Raw genomic sequence first — 18,351 nt, 5'->3', positions numbered from 1 at the left:
CTGATGTTTGCACCAGTGCTGCATTAAAAATGGTTTGGCAGTATTTTACCGTTAATTTAAAATGTTTGGGAATTACTTCATAGATATTTTTTCCAACCCATTTTCACAAAACAAATGTATTTGTGATTTCATAGATTTTAAACATTTGACTTTTATATATTTGGATATTTTGGTTAAAATGGATTTGGAAATTTGATACTTTTTTCAAAAAGCCTTTCCTGCTCATTTAATTTATATTATTATTTAATTCAGGACAGCATGGCCAGTTGTAGGCTGGGACAAGCCAGATTTTGGGCTTGGTGCTGTTCAAATGAACATTTCTGGGGTTTTTTGTATTGGGGAGTGGAAGTATAAATTAAGCTAGATCCATAAAAAACAGTCATGGAAAAACCTTTTATTCACATCCTTTCTTTCTTCAATGCCATAAGCTGTCCCATTAAAGAACAGAGACTAGTAGGTGTTATGTCATATTTTCAACATTTTCCTGTTCTTGCTCAATGAGTTATCTTTTGCTTCTGTGAAGAAGAAGATTTTAGTCTGCAAGTCCAGCTTTAGTCTCCTATTCCTTGTTGTAGATGTGCAGCAGCTCATTGGGGCCTTGTGCTTGCAGTGTCAGACAAAGCAATTCAAGACGGACTGCAAAACTAAGGTCGACTATTCAGTCTGTAGGATGTTCGAGTTAAATGGCTCAGAAAATCTTTAAGTAGTTTGACCTATAGATTTTGTTCAATCCAATGAAAAACCTTCGTAAATCCTATCACCTAATTTAAAATTACAAGCAGAATATCATTAAGAATTTTACCTCACAATTAGGCCAGTAATAGTCACTTATTGCTGCTATTAAAATGTTTCTTCTCTTCAGCAGTATAATTTATTTATAATGTTGAAAGGTTTAATCTTGTATCTTGGATTGTGCAAAATTTCCAAAATGCTTTTTCTAAAACATTTTTGGGATTACAGAGATAGGATTCTAGGACTTAGTGGGCACATATTGTGTTTGAACTGTGCATACTACAATTACGAGTTTAAAATGCAAGACTTTCTGCAGCAGTTTAGAGTATAATTAATCTTCACTTTATGTATTCTCCAACAGTAACTAAGGATACCGAATGAATGTTATATGAGGGGGAAAGAGACTGTATTTTAAAATCTATTTTTGGATTCATTTGTGATCAAGTCACTGCCCAAACTCAATTTTACTCTGCCCTATCTCACCTGTTGTGTTGGTCCATTATGCCAAAAACTCCCTGTGCTTTAAAGGAAAGAATTCTGCTGTCATTTTTTGATTTTACCAAATAATATGTTTGAATAATTTGGTTATTCTTTAATGAAAGTGATTACTAGATGAAGACCATTAGAAAATGTGAGCCTAGATTTGTATCCAGGTTAATAATGAAACAGAATTTCAAAGCTTTATGTAGAGTAATATGCTTTGCAGAAATAGAAGGACTTTAAAAGATCAGGATAATGACTTACAGCTGATTAAAATCAAATTAATATTTCTTAACATGATGTTTTGATGTGTTAAGGAAAGGCTGGTTAAAAGTTTCTCCAGGGTGGTTTTTATATGCTTTACATTTAAGCTGGTTTTAAGACCCAATTAAAAACATTTTTTTTGCAGAATTAAACTGCAGTTCTTTAAATATTTCCTAAGGCTCACTCAGCAGTTAGTAGTTTATGCATACGGATAAAAAGAGGCATTGACAGTAGCAGAAATAATTAGCAAACTTAAGTAAAGGCAAAGTGTGCACAAATACCATCATGTTAATTGGACATTTGGGAATTTGTTAATATAGAGAAGTGTTTCCTGGGGATTTGGCCCGTTTCTTTTGTCCGCAATACAAGTGGGATGTTGACCTGTGTATGAAAAGTCATTTGAGCTTTTTAGACACAAAGTGTGGCTGTCAGGAGCAGTCTATATTTCCCATTGGATAACGGGTTCTGTGCACCTCTTGGCGTAACTGAAAACAATGCCAGAATTTGTTTTCCTCAGTTATACTTTTAAAAATCAGTGTTTTTAAAAATATTGCAATATGTAATAATGGGCATTAGGTTACTCGTATGTAGACATTCGTATTGTGGAGGAGTGGTTATTTTAAGTGGATTCTCTTTCTTGGCAGTGGGTGTTCAATTCCCTGGTGCCTATATGGGGTTACTGCAGTAGTGTTCAGTGGTCCCTAGTGTGGGGGGACTCCATAAATGACTTTAAAGTGTTTCTGTGTAATGACTGGTGTGTCAAAGTTTTGTCTCATCTTTTTATGAAGGAGGGGGATGGGGGTACACTACAGTACCTTTTGAGCATTGTCTTAGAGCTTTTTTTTAAAGAGACTTTAGATTTACTCATTAAAACCTTTGAAAAATGCTTAACTGGATTTTTGGACAACTTTTTAGGGTTATAGTGTAATTTTAATGTCTTTTTCCTTTTACTTAATTTCCCGTGTCAGCCTGTGTTTCAAAGTGTCTACATTCATCACTGTTTCTATATGTGCAGAAGATTTTATTTAAGTAAACACAGTAGCCTCCCAGATGAACTGATTCCCAGCTCCTGTGTCATTCTGTTTACTATCTGTACCAACTGGAACCCTTCTCTTTGGCAACTGCAGAACTGCAGCAGTTAGCTTTCTGTGATTTCTGGGCTCTGGGTTAGTTTGAGTGGCTCTGCAGTGACTCACTATTCCTCCTCCTTTTTTTTTTTTGTCAGAGAAATGTTAACCAGGTTTCAAGCAGCCCCCTCCGTATTGTATTTTAATAATGTTATTTCTATTTATTGTGTAGCATGTTGCCGGAGTACCACTCCTGTTAAGATCTGCATGTAGTTTTGTTACATAATTACAGTGAAAGGATAACAAATAAAATGAACTGACAAAGTTTAAAAAGTCCCTGTTTCTTTTAATGACAGTGTTTAATAGGTGTTTTGACTTTCTCACCACTGTCGTAGTTTCATATTTTAATTAAAATACACATCCGGAACAGGCATTCTCTGTACAAAACTGCTTCAACGCTTCCAATAAACTTTATTGTATATGACAAGATCTAATACACAGCGCTTGTGACTTTTTTTTAAACATTCTCTGTCCTATAAAGAAAACTGTAAAAATATTTTCATTATAACCTCTAATTAAAAGATCTCTGGGGCCGGGAGGTCAGTGGGCAGCAGGTGGAGGGGGGGGCTGGAGTGCTCTGGTCCAGGAGCCGGCCGGGCTCTTGGGGGACAGTATCAGCAGATGGACCAGATGGGCAGAAGGGATTTGTCCAGACGGCTCGCCCAGGGAGGGACTGAGGATTAGCAGCCAGTAAGTTTCACCGTGAGGAAGGGGTGGTGTTCCCATTCAGTGAAAACCTGGAGAGGAAGAACAAGGACATCTCTCTCTATGAACAAATAACTGCATATTTTCCATCTTGTAGGAAGACTCACTCAGCACAACAGTCCATGTAGGATCTAAGCGGTTTCAAGTGAGGAAGTGGATTCCTCTAGAAGTCCTGCATGGTAAAGAGGCAGGTGCCAAAATCCACATGATGTTTCCCACTTTGCTGTACAAGTCATTAACATGCAACTCCCCAGCCTCATCCAAATTAATTCTGCAGAGGGAATTTTTTCTCCGTCCAGCTTTCCAAGTGTGACCAATTTAATTCAAAGACCGAGGGGCTGCAAATGTATCTAAATAACTTGTGTGTGAAAAGTGGTCTTGAAGCCAACAATGAGTGGAGGGTGGGTGTCGGCTCACCTGCGCACTCTCTCCATCATGTGCGTGACCAGGCGGTCTGAGATACCAGGGCAGGACTCCTCTGCTAAATTGAAGGCGTTTTCCAGCTCCTCAATGGCGCCCAGGCTGCCTCCACTTGCTCGTCGCTTTTCTTTCAGCTGTACGGGAGAAAATAATTCCCAAGTTAAACACCAGAATCCCACAAAACAGCATGTGAACCTGGTAGAAAATGTATTGCTTATTGAAGCATACTGGCACATTCAATTTATACACATTTCTTTCCTATCCTGATTGTTTCTCAGCTTTATTTCCACTTGTGTCCCCAATTCCTTGTATTGTTTTTGATGTTAAGGTGTCATTCCATCATTTGATCTGGTCAGTCCTCTCCCGTTTTTAATTTCCCCTGCGATCTTCAGGAAAAAGGATTGAGCTCCAAACTCACATTCCACTCAAGGCAGGAATGAGTCTGCTCTCTAGAACAATGATGACCAAAACCACAGAGAATATTTCAGCCTAATGCACTGTATGATTTTAACATTACTTCCCTTAATTTCTACATTCTTAATTGTATAACCAAGCATGTTGTTGGCTTTTTTTTTGTTTTTGTTTCAACATGTTCTACAACAGGGGTCATGATCAGGCAGCACAGAAGCTGTTACTAATGAGTGTAGGCTGCATATATTTCATTTTTTAAAATTATGCCCATCACTGTCAATTGAAAGAGGCTGTTAAAAATAACCAGCTGCTCCATTTTACATTTGCTTATGTAGACTAAATTTTGGACATTGTGGAAAATACTGATTGGCAAGGTCAAGCTAAAGCCCAGAATACACTTTTCATTTAAAGTTCTTATATTTGTACATAGTTGTGTCTCTCCCCCTTTTCCTGAATGGATAAAGGCTTACCTCTCTGAAGATTGGCGTGACCAGGGCAGAGAGACACTGGGACTTGGGCTGCCTTTTCACTGCCTCTGCATTCTGCAGTGACACAAATCATCACAAATTAACCATCTCCTTTTTGATCCATCACATTATTAATTCAAACTCGCCTCATTTCCAGAAGGGAGTTTGCAATGTCAAAATAAATAACGTGGCCATAAACACTTTGTGGCCATTTAGAATACAAGAATGGTTACAAATGTGAGGTCATTCAGCCCATCTAGTGTCACAGTTTATTAAAATACAGTTTTTAATTCATTCTATTTCACTCATCCAATCTATTTTAACAATTATTTAATATTACCACAAATTTAAACTTCACATAAAAATACATTTATAAAATTGATCCAATTAAACAAATTTAAACATTACAGTATGAAAGTTCACATGGTATAAAGTGCACATATACTGTATTACTGACAACTGATGATGTGGCGAGCATTAAAAGATACACAAACTCCCAAATCAATAATGAGGAAGAATTGAGAGTGGCAAGGAAAAAAATTAAGAGCTGGCATAAAATCTGCCAAGAAACAGTACAAAAAATTAAGAGCTTAAATTAAGGATCCATGGCTAAGGATCTGCACCTGTGGCTGGAAGGTTGCCGGTTCATATCCCGCAGCGGGCAGAGGAATCCTACTCCATTGGGCCCCTGAGCAAGGCCCTTAACCCCAACTGCTCCAGGGGCACCATATAAATGTCTGACCCTGCACTCTGACCCCAAGCTTCTCTCCCTGTCTGTGTGTCTCACGGAGAGCAAGTTGGGGTATGCGAAAAGACAAAATTCCTAATACAAGAAATTGTATATAGCCAGTAAAGTGATCTTATCTTATCTTAAAAGTACAATAAGACTGTTTACTTAGATCATTTTGAAATTACCAAATAGCAGACAAAATCACTCCAATTCTGAAAGTCAACTTCACCTCTATTATGAAAATGGTATGCAACAGTTTCAATGTCTGGTCCTGAGTGCGCCCTCACCTGTGAGTTGGGAAGAGAGAGACCATTCTGTAGTTTGTTCAGGGAGCTAGGCCTCACTGTAGGAAATGTCCAGACAGGACACTGTTCTCGCTCATCCCCATCTCCGTCCCTGATAAAAAAAAAAACCCATTGAAACATACTTTGACCTGGGCTGCAGAAGTTCAAGAGGGACATAAGGGACATAAGGGACATAAGGATCTACTGGAGTACATACATGTCTGAGTCATCTGAGCTGGACTCGTCCCCGTGACCTTCAGATTTCCAGCGCCGGTATCTGTCGATGAGCTCTGTCAGGTAGGGTGTTTTTTTAGTGTATCGTGTGATGAACTTGTGCTTCAGCAGCTCCTTGGCAGTAGGTCTCTGAGAGATATCAAACAACCATATTCACAGCTCCTCTACTTGGATTTTTACTTTGAGCACCATATCTCAAAAACACATGCAAACAGTTTTTGAGTTACACACTTGTAATTTGAACATTTTTGGTTTAACACCCTTCAAGAATGTACACCACTTCTAAATTTATAATGAATTAATTCTCACTTAAATGTGGTTGGGCTCAAAACACTGAATAAGGAAAAGAGATTGTAATCGAATTGTAATGTTATTTATGAGACTGTAAAAAATGGCATTTCCACCCACCACTGTCAACAAGCATTCCTTTACATTTTACTTTAAATTGCTTGAATTGTTAAACAATAACAGTTCGTTTATTTTTTTAGTATAATAGAAACATCTTGCATGAATACGTGTGTTTTGATTGCTTTTAATTGGGAGTGGGACCAGAATGCATTCCCTTTATTTCCATGCATTCCTGAAGAAAATATATTACTGCACTTCTAATGTACACAGAATTTTTCAGGAATGCATCTCCTGTGCACATTGAGAACTATCTGAATCCAAACTGATACTGAGCAGCACAACGGTACTCACGAATCGTGGGTCCTTGTTCAGGCAGGCCTCCACAAACTCTTTGAAGGGCTTACTGTAGCTGCCCTCCAGCGTAGGCGGGTTGTTTTTGGGGATGAGGAAGAGGACTCTCATGGGGTGCAAGTCTGAGTTTGGGGGCTCTCCCTTGGCCAGCTCAATAGCTGTGATTCCCAGGGACCAAATGTCAGCCTGCAGTAGACAGTCAGGGTTTAAAGGAGACTGCTGGAAGGGTCTGCAAAAAATACCTTCTTAAATAATTTTAGTGATTCTTAATGGTTATACAGGTACAGTCTTAATACAACAGGCTGACAAAGCAGAAAAAGGCGCCATACTGCCATTTCTCTGATCCCACTCTTCATGCCCATCTAAGACCAATTAGATCCAAGAAGGTCTCTCTTGACCACGCCCACTCACCTTGAAGTCATAGGCGGACTGTTTGATGACCTCCGGGGCCATCCAGAAGGGAGTGCCCACAAAAGTGTTCCTTTTTATCTGAGTGTCTGTCAGCTGCCCAGCAACCCCGAAGTCCGCCAGCTTCACATCTCCCTGCTCGGACAGCAGCACGTTTGCAGCTGCCAGGAAACAGTGCAGAAAAAGCAGCTCGCATCATTAGGAAAAGGCAGTAGGACATTGAGCTACATTATCATGAGTCGCATTTCAATGTACAGCTTTAAAAACTACTACAATTTACAGCATCCCTCTTGACCGAGAACAGTGTAAGAGGGATGACAAGAAGTCAATAAAGCTGGATTACAGTTTAAAGAGTTCTGTTCTATTCAAATTATAATGTTAATGCTCGCCAAAGGACCAACTCCCTACAACTAACAATTAAACTGATGAAACGCAAGCGTAACGGAAGGAGACTTTTGTGTCTAAGCATCAGACACCAGGACTGATGGGGCTGGAACCATTATAAAAACTGGTAACAGATTACGGTACCAGTTACAGTATGCTTCTGAAGTGGGACATGTATATATCTCACTTATCCAGCATCAAAGTATCACCACTTAAGCACATTGTGAGAGCTGCTGATGGGGTCTGTTAATTTAGCCTCAAACAAAAGTTACACTAAGATGCCATAAAGCTGACTTGCTTTAGCAGCCCCAGTGGCTTAACGCTACATAAGAAAAGACAGGAACAACACCCACAAACAGGATAAACCAGACCAATGTCCGCTGCATATCAAAGGACAGAACCTAGAGCAAGACAGAGTAGGACAAGCAGTAATTACATATTAAAGAACAGGACAAGCACTCAGATTGTGAAACAAACTTTCTTCTGACTGTATATAAGAGCTGGGAAACCCTTGCAGTTTGTCTGTTTTGTGGGGCAGACCCGGCACACGTTGTTGGACTTATTGAGCTCAATAAAACTGAATCTGCACAAGACTGTGTCCTGCTCCTCTGATGAAGAATTTCCTAAGACACTTCCTCACCTTTAATGTCTCGATGAATCTTCCTCTCTGAGTGTAGATAGTCCAACCCCTTCAAAATTTCCCGCAGGATGGTGGCAATGTAGGTCTCCTCCAGCGGTCCAGGCTTCAACTTGGAGAGAGGCGTCAGAAAACCATTACACTGCTGCACTCATCAACTGTCCAGATGTTCGCAAAATAAATGCTGACCTCCTTACTACACAGATCGTTTCAGCATTTTAAAGTTACAGAGGAACAAAGCTGAAAATCTGTTGTCATAAACTGGGGGACCTAAATGTCTACATTTCCCAGATGTTAATGACTAACCTAATTCTTAACTTAATTCACTACAAGCATCGTAGAAACACAGAAAATGCAATACTGTACCATGCACTGAAAAATAAGTAAATGTGAGAACAGAAATACACTATGACAGTACAAAGGTGATTTTCATGCACTCAAAAAAATGAAATTAAGACCTAAGTGGAAAAACCCTTATCATTTGCAAAGATGCCTTCTATTTATGCTAATAAACTAAAATACATACAGGAACTAAAAGCAGAGAAAATGCTGCAGCCAACAATCTCTTAAAGATTTTCCTACTTCTATCGAAGTGACAAGAGGTGCAGAAATCAGGCAAGATGGACTGACATACCAGATCCAAAGCTGAGCCCCCACCCAGGTACTCCATGATGATCCACAGCTTGGTTCCCTGAAAACAGATAAGACAAGTGACTCCAGGTGTTCTGGGCAGCCTGGCGCGCCGCTGTTCTGGGCTCGCCACCCCAGCCTCGCACTCCGGGGTTCTGGGCTCGCCACCCCAGCCTCGCACTCCGATGTGGATTCTGAACTGCAGCTGGTCAGCCAGTCTGATGTCCAGAAGACAAACTTAAGCATGCCTATTCCTCGCAATACAAGTACTATTGATTCCACAATTTCTGTATGTAGGTGAAAACCCATAAAAGCAACACTAAATTCCCAATAACATACATGTAAAAGTCTCTGAATCATTCCAAGTCTTTGTAACTGGACGTAAACCAGTTGAGTTTAGGTACTTTCCTAATTAGAATAGTTTGGCAACATAAACGGCTAAAAAAAAGTAGAATTTACCGATATCTTTTTTTATGCAAGCTATTATGTTTAGATTCATTATGAAGCAGTTTTGTGGAGAAATAAAATTTGCAATAGTGCTCATAAACAATAAATAAGACACTAATCAAAACATCCTATTAAACAAAAATTATGTTAGTTAATAAATCCTGTGCAGTCAAAGACAGAATAAAACAAATAACTATAAAAATAAGATGGAACGATACTGTGTCTACCAATACTGTGTATTCACATAATTAAAACAAATATTAAAATAAAATATTGAGCTCCAGTCAGTTTTGTTTGGATGACCGTGAAGTAGGGGCTCTTGCCTGGTGCAAGTTTCAAATTTCAACTCCTCCGAACTTTCTCTTCTCCTTGTCCTTTTCTTCTTTGTCTTATTGCCTCTCTGTGGTCTTAATGCTATCGTATATGGTCTGTTTCAGTACTGCTCATCAACAACCATTAACCCACAGCTTAACTAGGTAAACTGTAAAATTGATTTTGCTCTAGGGAGCCCCCACGTCTCAGCAAACATCCTCTCTGCTTTGAAGCTAGAAGTGCCAGGTGTCACAAACTTTATCTAAACTCTAAAAGATACTTAGTAGTCACCTAAAGCTGTACAATTATTTTTACTAATTATGCATTCAAATATTACTCTAAATCATAACTAGCATAATGCCCTGACAATTTCTGTTAAGTAACAACAGCCCAGAGAGCATAAAATAAAAACAGAAAAACAAGCCACATGCCTGGAGCTTGCATTAGTGGGTGAAGTTCACATTTCTAGCAAAAATAGTCTGTATATGTATTGCTCATTTTAGAGAGTGCTCGCAAGTGCAGAGCTCTTTTAACGAGGGATGAGTGTAATATTTGTGCCGCAGTATGGAGGGCCGAGAAAATCACTGCACATGTACACATGGAGCAAATTGGTGGGATATGTACCTTGAGGTAGGAGCCGTAGTACTTGGTGACAAAGGGGCTGTCGCACTGGCTCAGCACGGTGATCTCCTGCTGGATGTCCTCGATCTCATCCTCCGCCTCCTCCAGGTCAATGATCTTGATGGCCACCACCTCCTTGGTGCGGTTGTTGATGCCCTTGTACACCTCTCCAAACGAGCCCTTCCCAATTCGCTCCAACTTGGTGAAATACTCCTCAGGGTCCAGGCGGGAATTCTGTGCACATATACAGGGAGGCGAGAGCACATCAGCCACACATTCCCACAGATCGACCCCGGGTTCTGTGAAAAGGTAACTGAAGTCATATAATAAGGGTTGCCATGTTGTTTTCAATATCAGCAATACAGATCTGGCACTGAAATTATCCACCCATCCATTTTCTAACTGTTTCTTCCAAATCAGCATCTCCGGGAACACAGAGCTGATTCCAGCAAGCAACAGGCGCAAGGCAGAATACACCCTTGACGGGACACCAGTCCACTGCAGGGCGGATACACAACATGTATGCACGCACACCAGGGCCACTATTCCCAGAAGCCACTTAACCTACCAGGATGTCTTTGGACTGTGGGAGGAAACAAGAGCACCAGGAGAAAACCCACATGACCACACACTTTAAATACTGTATTTCCCTTTTTACTTTTGTGAACGTGTTTGCAGTTCAAACAGAAACTACAGACAGAAAACTTCAAGTTAAACAAACACATATTTATTTTAACAAAAATGTATTTTTAAGCAGTATGACTCCATAATGTGAACAATGAAATGTATTGCTTACTGACCGACTAACTGTAATTTATTCCTTTGGATCCTAATAGACACCTTCAAATTCTGTGTTGCACCTAATCTTTTGAGGAGACATAAGAATTTTGTTCACTTGAACAGAGTTAGAACCTTTTCCTACAGTCATCAACTTTTTTTTTACATCTACCTGTGTCAAGCACAAGGGAAGTCACAACAATGGTTAGTAAAAATAAGTGGAAATAAAAAACGACTCAATGGACTTCCACAAAAACATTTCTTTTGGAATGTCATGTGCTTCCATCACACCCAACAAGAAACTTCATGCTCTAACCCTCCACCCCTCGTACCCGCTAGAACAGATCGGAAACACCTAAACCATTGAACAATACAGCAGGGAAGGGGCTCTGGCTGGTCATTCATTAACAACGGTGTTTTCCCAAGATTAGACTAATGGAGAAAATGACAACTACGAACAGAATGCTCAAGACGTGCTTAAGAACATCCAGATCAATAATAATATATTATTATTATAATCGGGAGGTAATATTTGTTGCTGCCTCAGGAAAGCCTTTCCCTTACAGGACCTGAGCCACAACACCCAGCAGTGAAGGGCGCCCACTGGGGTGTGGCCATAAACTCATCATGGCCCCAGGGGTCCCACCACACTTTCACAGCAGACCAGGTGGAGCAGCGAGAGTTACTTTGCCCCCTGAAACGAAGGGGTAATTTGAGGTAGGCCGTTTCTGTCATATGTGCAGTGCATTAAAAATATGAAACCTACAGGTCTCAGACCTTTTCTATTTGAGAATCAAGAAATAACTCTTCACAATGATTTTTTACAAAAATCCTGGCTATATGAGGTTAACAGAGAATAAGCTTTCCTTCCCGACTATATGCATATGGCACCAAAAAAAAATGTTGCATAGCTAAAAATATATGTACTATTCTTGCTGAGATTTGGATCTTTTTACAGAAGCGAGCTGACACATGATGACGTAAAGGGCTGCATCTTGGCTGGAGAACAGGAAGGCCCGGAACTGAATGAATCACAGGGCTGCGCAGAGCAGGGGGATGCCAATGAGGAAAGCGAGAGCAGAGCACGTTTCAACCCTGTCTCTGAGATCAAGGAACAAAAGGACAATGGGAACACAACATTCTTCTGTGCTTTGATCAAAGGGACGCATGTTTTAGATTAATCCTTTCTATCTTTTATTTAAGCAGTGAAGGATACATACATATAAAATCTGTATTTTTAGAATGGGCTACTATTACGTCTGAGAATTCCTGCACTGAAGTACCTGAGAGTCTCCATTCCTGCTTTATTGATGTTTATTAGAGAATTCATAAGGCCGTAGATGGGGAACTTATTTTTATATTTAATCAGAACAGTTGTGAGTTGTTTGTCATTCGTTTACATAAATACATAGTTAATGTATTTGTATGAAGTGTAATGTTAATTAATTTCATAAATAAATAGCTAGCGTTAATTAAATTTAATTTTTTTAGTTTTTTAACAATAAATTTCAACCCTAGTGCACACCACAACATATGCAGAAATGAATGAGGATATAATGTATCCCTCCAATTGATCTCAAACTCTTAAGAAATAAAACAATCAGTGATCAGTGATCAGTGATGTTATTATACTGTAAGAGATCAAAGAATCTATCTGGATCATCATAAAGTGCATAGATACAACAGTGTTGGATCAAGTAGAATGACTGGTGCCAACCCAAACTCAGTAAGTGGCACCTTCTGTAAAAAGCACACTAATGGAGTAAAACACTTTTTAACACAATATTAGCAATACTCAGGTCTATTTAATACTGTACAGCTTTGCAGTCCCAAGACATAAAATAAATGAACACAAAATAATAACCAAAGAAATAAATTATTATCATAGAATCAGTACTCATATGTTTCCACTGGTATAGTGTATTCATTTAATCTGGGGTTGTAAAAAAACATAGAAAGTCAAATTAAGCAAATTGAAATTCATAACACACTGATAGTACTATCAACCAAATTACAAGGAGTGCCTGGTTCTTAGAGTTTAACTCTTTGCCCACTAAACTATCCATCATTATCAGAATGGACATGTATATGCCTTTATTATATAAATATACAAGGGTCTTCTGCTTCAGACTGTCAGAGCTAAGTGCGTCTTCCTGCAGAAGAATATTATTCCAAAAGTCCACTGTTTCCACACCACATCACCAAATAAATCGGATTAACGGTCCCAAGATAAGCACCTTATCAAAGAATGACTTCTGCTCCTTCGACAGAAATATAGCTGATTATTCTCCCTAAACCCAGCTATAGCACAACACGCATAAAACAATGGGAATTAAAAGGCAGTTCTCCAGTCACATCAATGATCATTACAGTTTATAATTAAACAGGGTGCATCCAGGATCTCACCAGAGGTCTGGTAACCTCTCTCTCATGCTTTCAGTGTCACACATTTTAAGATCAGTTTCAAATCATTAGGCTAATTTATAATTAACACCATATCTGCACACTGACCTTGGCATTTGTACGTTGATTATAATGACTATAAGCAAATTAATGTCTTCACCTGCTGCTGCTGTGTGCCAATGTCCTAATAAAAAGATACGCAGTACTCAAACAGTTATACTTTCATTTTCATATGATTCCTTTCCAAGTAACCTGTCTTAGATATGAAAGTAAAAATATCTTATAGTGGTTTTTGAATATTTGCACAAATGAAAACAAATCAGTGGAAAAACTGACTTCAGTGCTGATCTTACTTTTGTATGGTAACACTCTTACTTTGTGCCCCTAGTCTTACTCACGTACCTTTGCATCAGCGGGGACCAAATGTGGCTTTGCTACATAATGCTTTATTATTGAATTAATGCTGGCAAAAGAGTCTGACTGCAGAGCTTGCTGTAAGACAAGGCTAGCTTCTCTTTGGGGTTACAACTAGCTAGCAAGCTGTGTGTTTGAGAAGTTCATAAAAAATGACAGAAACCTCTGAATAGCTACCTTGCATAAGCAGTTATAAACTCAAGCCTGCAGCTACAGCAATGCTAATAGCATGTACAGGTTGCACGTGAGCAATTTCTGCTTAGTGTCTATTCACCGCTTTGCACAGTCCTGTGAAAGGCTGATGTTTCGGTGTAAGATATGTAGTTCTTTGTCTTCCACTGCTTGTGGTTCAAACTCTAAGCAGAGTTCTCCCATTCAGCAGCATGTTCACCTGATGTCATAGCTTCCCCTCCATCCCCAACTTCAACCAGTCCAGCACTGCAGAATCTGGACAGCTGCCCTTTCGGCTGTAACCAGGGCCTTTGTTTCTATGAGCCCTATCTAATCATAACCGCACACCCAGAGGGCTTCATTTACAGGCTTTTCAGAGCCTCTTCAATAAAAAATATTTACACTTCAAAAAAGAAATTCATCAAAAAACACAACAAACTTTAAAATGATGCTGACCCTGAATAAGCCATAAAAGCAGTGCTTAAAAGAGGGGAAGCAGATGTTAATTACTGAGTGGAACAATAAATACAAATGGCAAATGTAGAATTATTTGTTTTTTAAATAGTGAAATTACAGAAAAAACAGCTGGTTCGCTAGCTCCAAAAACTGATGACAGACGACATTGGTGACCTTTACCCCTTTTTTAATAGAGACTAGGGAAAAGTACTGCTTCTTCACTTTTAAAACACACGGCACTTCTTTTCAGACACACATCTGTTGGAATTATGCCTGGTCTGCTTGAGAAAGGAAAAATAACTCAAAATGCTTGACTTTAAACTTAATTTCTTTTCAATTACGGTGCTTCTAGCACTGCTCTCTAGGGTACACTGGACAAAAAATTGACAATCCCTGCAGGCAACCTGTATCAATTACTGGAGGGTTTTCTTTTTTCCTGTTCTCCGCTTTAGATTTCACGAGAGAGAAATTTCCAGCATTTAGATATTCACTTGCTTGTCAAAGCCACAGGCAGATCAGCAGAGTTTTATTTGTATCTGATTCATGTATTTTGATTCCAGATCATTTTAGCAGAGGAAATGGAGAACTGAGAGGCGTAGTGGCGCTGCTGCCTCAGGGGTCTTGCTCACCTGGGTTCAATTCTGGTGGGGGAGGCTTTGTGTGTGGAGTTTGCACGTTCAATTCTGGCATCTGTGTGGGTTTTCATTGTGTGCCCCAGTTTCCTCCCAGAAACATACCAGCGAGGTTGACTGCTGTGTGGAAGCTGTCAGTGTGCACGAGCTTTTGCCCTGTGATGTAATGGCATCCCATAAAGAGCACAGTCCAGCCATGCTCCCTCTGCTTCAGGGACAGGCTATGGACTGCTTACTCAGCAGGAGAAATGCACAGCTGAAAGCTTCAAAAAACCAACGGGCCAGCACCGTGGTGCAATACACTGCCTTTATTTCACGCACATCCAAACCAATATGTTCAAACCCATTTCTTATTAATATCTGACTGTGGCTGCCAGTGTCTTTGTTGGGTGAATCTCAAATATAATACAGTGATAGTTCAGGTGGGGAGCTGCGTCAGCATGCGTAGGCTGCAAAGGAGCAAGTAATAGGTTTATTCCGTGCTGAAAAGAGAAGAAAGGAAACACAACGTTTCAGCCGTGGAGCCTTCTTCTGCTCACACCTGAAGAAGGCTCCACGGCCGAAACGTTGTTTTCTTTCTTCTCTTTTCAGCATGGAATAAACCTATTACTTGTTCCTGTATAATACTGTGAACCTTTTCTCTGATGCATGCTCTAGGGTCATGTCAGGTCATATTTCACATGTGCGGCCTGGTGCATCTACATTCACTGAATTTAGCAAGTATAAATCAGCTTTATAAATGTATTTTTAGTGCAGCCATTGCAAATGTTTTCTCATTTAGAAGTGCAGCTCATGTACTGTATGTATTGAAGTTTTTTTCTCTTTTTTTATCTGTTGTGAGCCCTGTGTGATTCTCTGCAGTAGTTAAAAGGGGTGACATTACACTGAACCGCATTAGCAGTGCAGTAGTACACTTCAGAAAAGTCTGTGACAATACTTTGTATTGTTTCAGCATATTTTCCGACATCTTTTTCTCTGTGGCAATCAGTCAAGAGACTAATAATAGATACAAGAACATGAAAAGAGCAGAACATATTATAGAAAGTTGCTCAGACTTAACATCAGCCACTAAGCCTATAAACCATATCTTACTACAGTACTGTCATACACCGTATGTGTACCAAACATACTCCAGCCTCTTGCATATGTACCACATAGCGAGACAAATAACATAGGTAACTATGTCAGTCGTCTCTACCGGCACCTGGGTTTTAGATGTAGTTTAGATATAGGACCAATATAGACGGACACTGCCTGACCGTGAATCCTGCATTTCAGCACAACAGCTGAAACTAATCTCTTGCCCTGTCAGGGCTGAGAACTGGTGATGCTCCTTATCAGAAAGCATAAGACGGGGGGGAAAAAAATCAGAAAGCGTCACGTTAGACGGTTTAAAAAAATGCGACAACTTAAACTTACAAACCGAGAACAAGCGACGTGCTAGCTTCGGGACACCTGTCCAAGACGGCTTTCCCCTGGCGTGCTCTGTGGTTCAGCCGAAGATAGCAGGAGGCACAGCTCGGGAATTATCTACATCACCTAGAGGGCTGCGGATGACGGGACGCCGGGCGAGCGTTAATACCTGCAGCATTATCCGCTTTAGGAATGCGGCAGGAGCAATGAGTGCGCTGAGGAATGGCAGGTAACAGATGCACACACGCCTCTCTGCCTTCTACCTGCACGGCTCCCGCCCCGGCGAGGAGCGGAGCCCCCCTCGCCCCCCTCGCCCCAGCCGAGCTCACCTGGTTCCGCAGGTCCCGGAGGTGAGCCATCCTGGCGGTAGGGTGGTCAGGGTGAGGGCAGCCGCGGCCCTGGCCTCCTCGGATAGGGGGTGGTGGGGGCAGTTGTTTAATTTTTTTCCTCTGATATTTTTCTTCTTCTTCCTCCTCCTCCTCCTCAGAGACCCCACTGCACAAACAGCCTCCCCGTTCTGTCACTCCGAGCTGTTTTCGGCTTCGGTTCGCCCACTCGCTACTCCGCGAGATCAGGTTATGCCATGAGTGACTCCGTGTCTCAGACTGGCAAGTGTAAAGAAGAATTTCGACTTTGTGTATTAATATTTAATTCTTATACAAAAAGAGACTCTCCCAGCTCCTCATTTACTGCTTGAGAGGGACACAACAAGCTGCGCACGCGTGAGTCCCTCCTGTGAGGCGCAGAGCGTTGTGGGAATTGTAGTTCTTTCTCTCCAGCGAAATGGACAACAACTCCCAAGGTTCTGTGCGTTTCAAGGAACGAGATTTTTATAGTAGCATCATCATGCAGTGGAGAAAGCGTATTCTGTATATTTTATTAAATAGGTCTAATTTCTCATTCCATGAAATAAAAGTTTAGTTTTACGAATAAATAATTTTAGATTGTATTTGAACGGACTCAGGTCAATTCTAGTAGTGTATTTTCTGGCAGCAGCTGCCTATCACTTTCTAACCTGATCTCGTCATCATGTCTCAGCCGAAATGTTGTTTCTTTTCTGCCCTTATTAATACTGTGAATAGACACAACCAACAGACAAGCAGGTAGCTGGTGCATGTAACGTTGGTAGATCAGTAGGTGGCGCTATATGCTGTAGACGTTGCTATCGTTAAGATGCGACTGTGACCCTGTTTTTTTGGTTATTAATTATCCCACAGCCCTGCTTATAGGAGGAGGAGTGTTAAATTTGGATAACTTCCACCTACACAACCTGGAATTACTGAACACCCCTCTTAGTTCACCTGGTGAAGTAGTTTCTTCTCTTCGCCTGCGGTGAAGGACGAGGGGAATTCCTTCCTGTATTTGAAGTTCTTGGGGCTAAAAAGAGCTTTATGAACACAATGTTGTTTTATATGTAGTTATCAAGGAAAGTCTACTCGATGTTGGTGTGTTTGGGGCGGGTCCTGTTTTAAATTGCTCCATCTCTAGATCAAATTACGATTATATATACACTGTAGAAGTGATCTGCAATAATTTAAAAATCCATTTTAAAAAAGAAATGGAAGAGGTGTAGCGAAAGAGCAAAGCGTTGTTGTACTGATTCGTTGTGACCAACACGTGTTTCGAAAGGAAACCCAGTCGAGAGAAAAGGAAGAACGATGCATCACTAGATATTACCAATAAACATGATTCCGTTTAATCCCGTTTTTAATTGCTCGATCGAGGGATCTAATTTCTTAATGTGACCGCTAGGTAGCAGCACATCACTACAGAGCAGAGATTTTGAATACGCAATTTCGGAGTCTTCAAAAAATCATGTAAATTATGCTTTTTAGGTTTATTTTTAAAGAGAATAACATATTCAGTCAAAATAACGTGTGAAACAAAAATGAACTGTTACTGCAACTTTAGTGATTGAACCAAAAAGTCTCTGCAAAACTACAATTACAACTGACAGGATGATAATTATAATAATATTTCCTTGCGCTTTTCTGGACACTCCACTCAAAAGCGCCTTACAGGCAATGGGGACTCCCCTCCACCACCACCAATCTGCAGCCCCACCCGGATGATGCGACGGCAGCCATAGCGCG

At 40.3% G+C, this 18,351-nt stretch overlaps 1 protein-coding gene across 1 annotated transcript; it reads right to left on the bottom strand.

Annotated features, from left to right (window-relative positions):
- Nucleotides 1-2,994: 2,994 nt before the first annotated feature.
- stk25a (serine/threonine kinase 25a) lies at nt 2,995-16,980 on the bottom strand. Its single transcript, XM_088914607.1, has 11 exons — nt 16,588-16,980; nt 9,996-10,226; nt 8,617-8,673; nt 7,986-8,094; nt 6,965-7,122; nt 6,554-6,739; nt 5,838-5,983; nt 5,624-5,732; nt 4,610-4,681; nt 3,726-3,862; nt 2,995-3,340 (listed from the first exon to the last, which is right to left on the bottom strand). Exons 1-11 carry the CDS (start codon nt 16,615-16,617, stop codon nt 3,301-3,303), a joined length of 1,275 nt encoding a protein of 424 aa, XP_088770733.1. The 5' UTR covers nt 16,618-16,980; the 3' UTR covers nt 2,995-3,300.
- Between the last annotated feature and the right edge of the window lie 1,371 nt (nt 16,981-18,351).

The sequence above is a fragment of the Atractosteus spatula genome, chromosome 4, assembly GCF_055471065.1.
Source record: "Atractosteus spatula isolate fAtrSpa1 chromosome 4, fAtrSpa1.hap1, whole genome shotgun sequence".
Taxonomy (NCBI): Eukaryota; Metazoa; Chordata; class Actinopteri; order Semionotiformes; family Lepisosteidae; genus Atractosteus; species Atractosteus spatula.
This window is presented reverse-complemented; position numbering and strand designations above follow the sequence as displayed.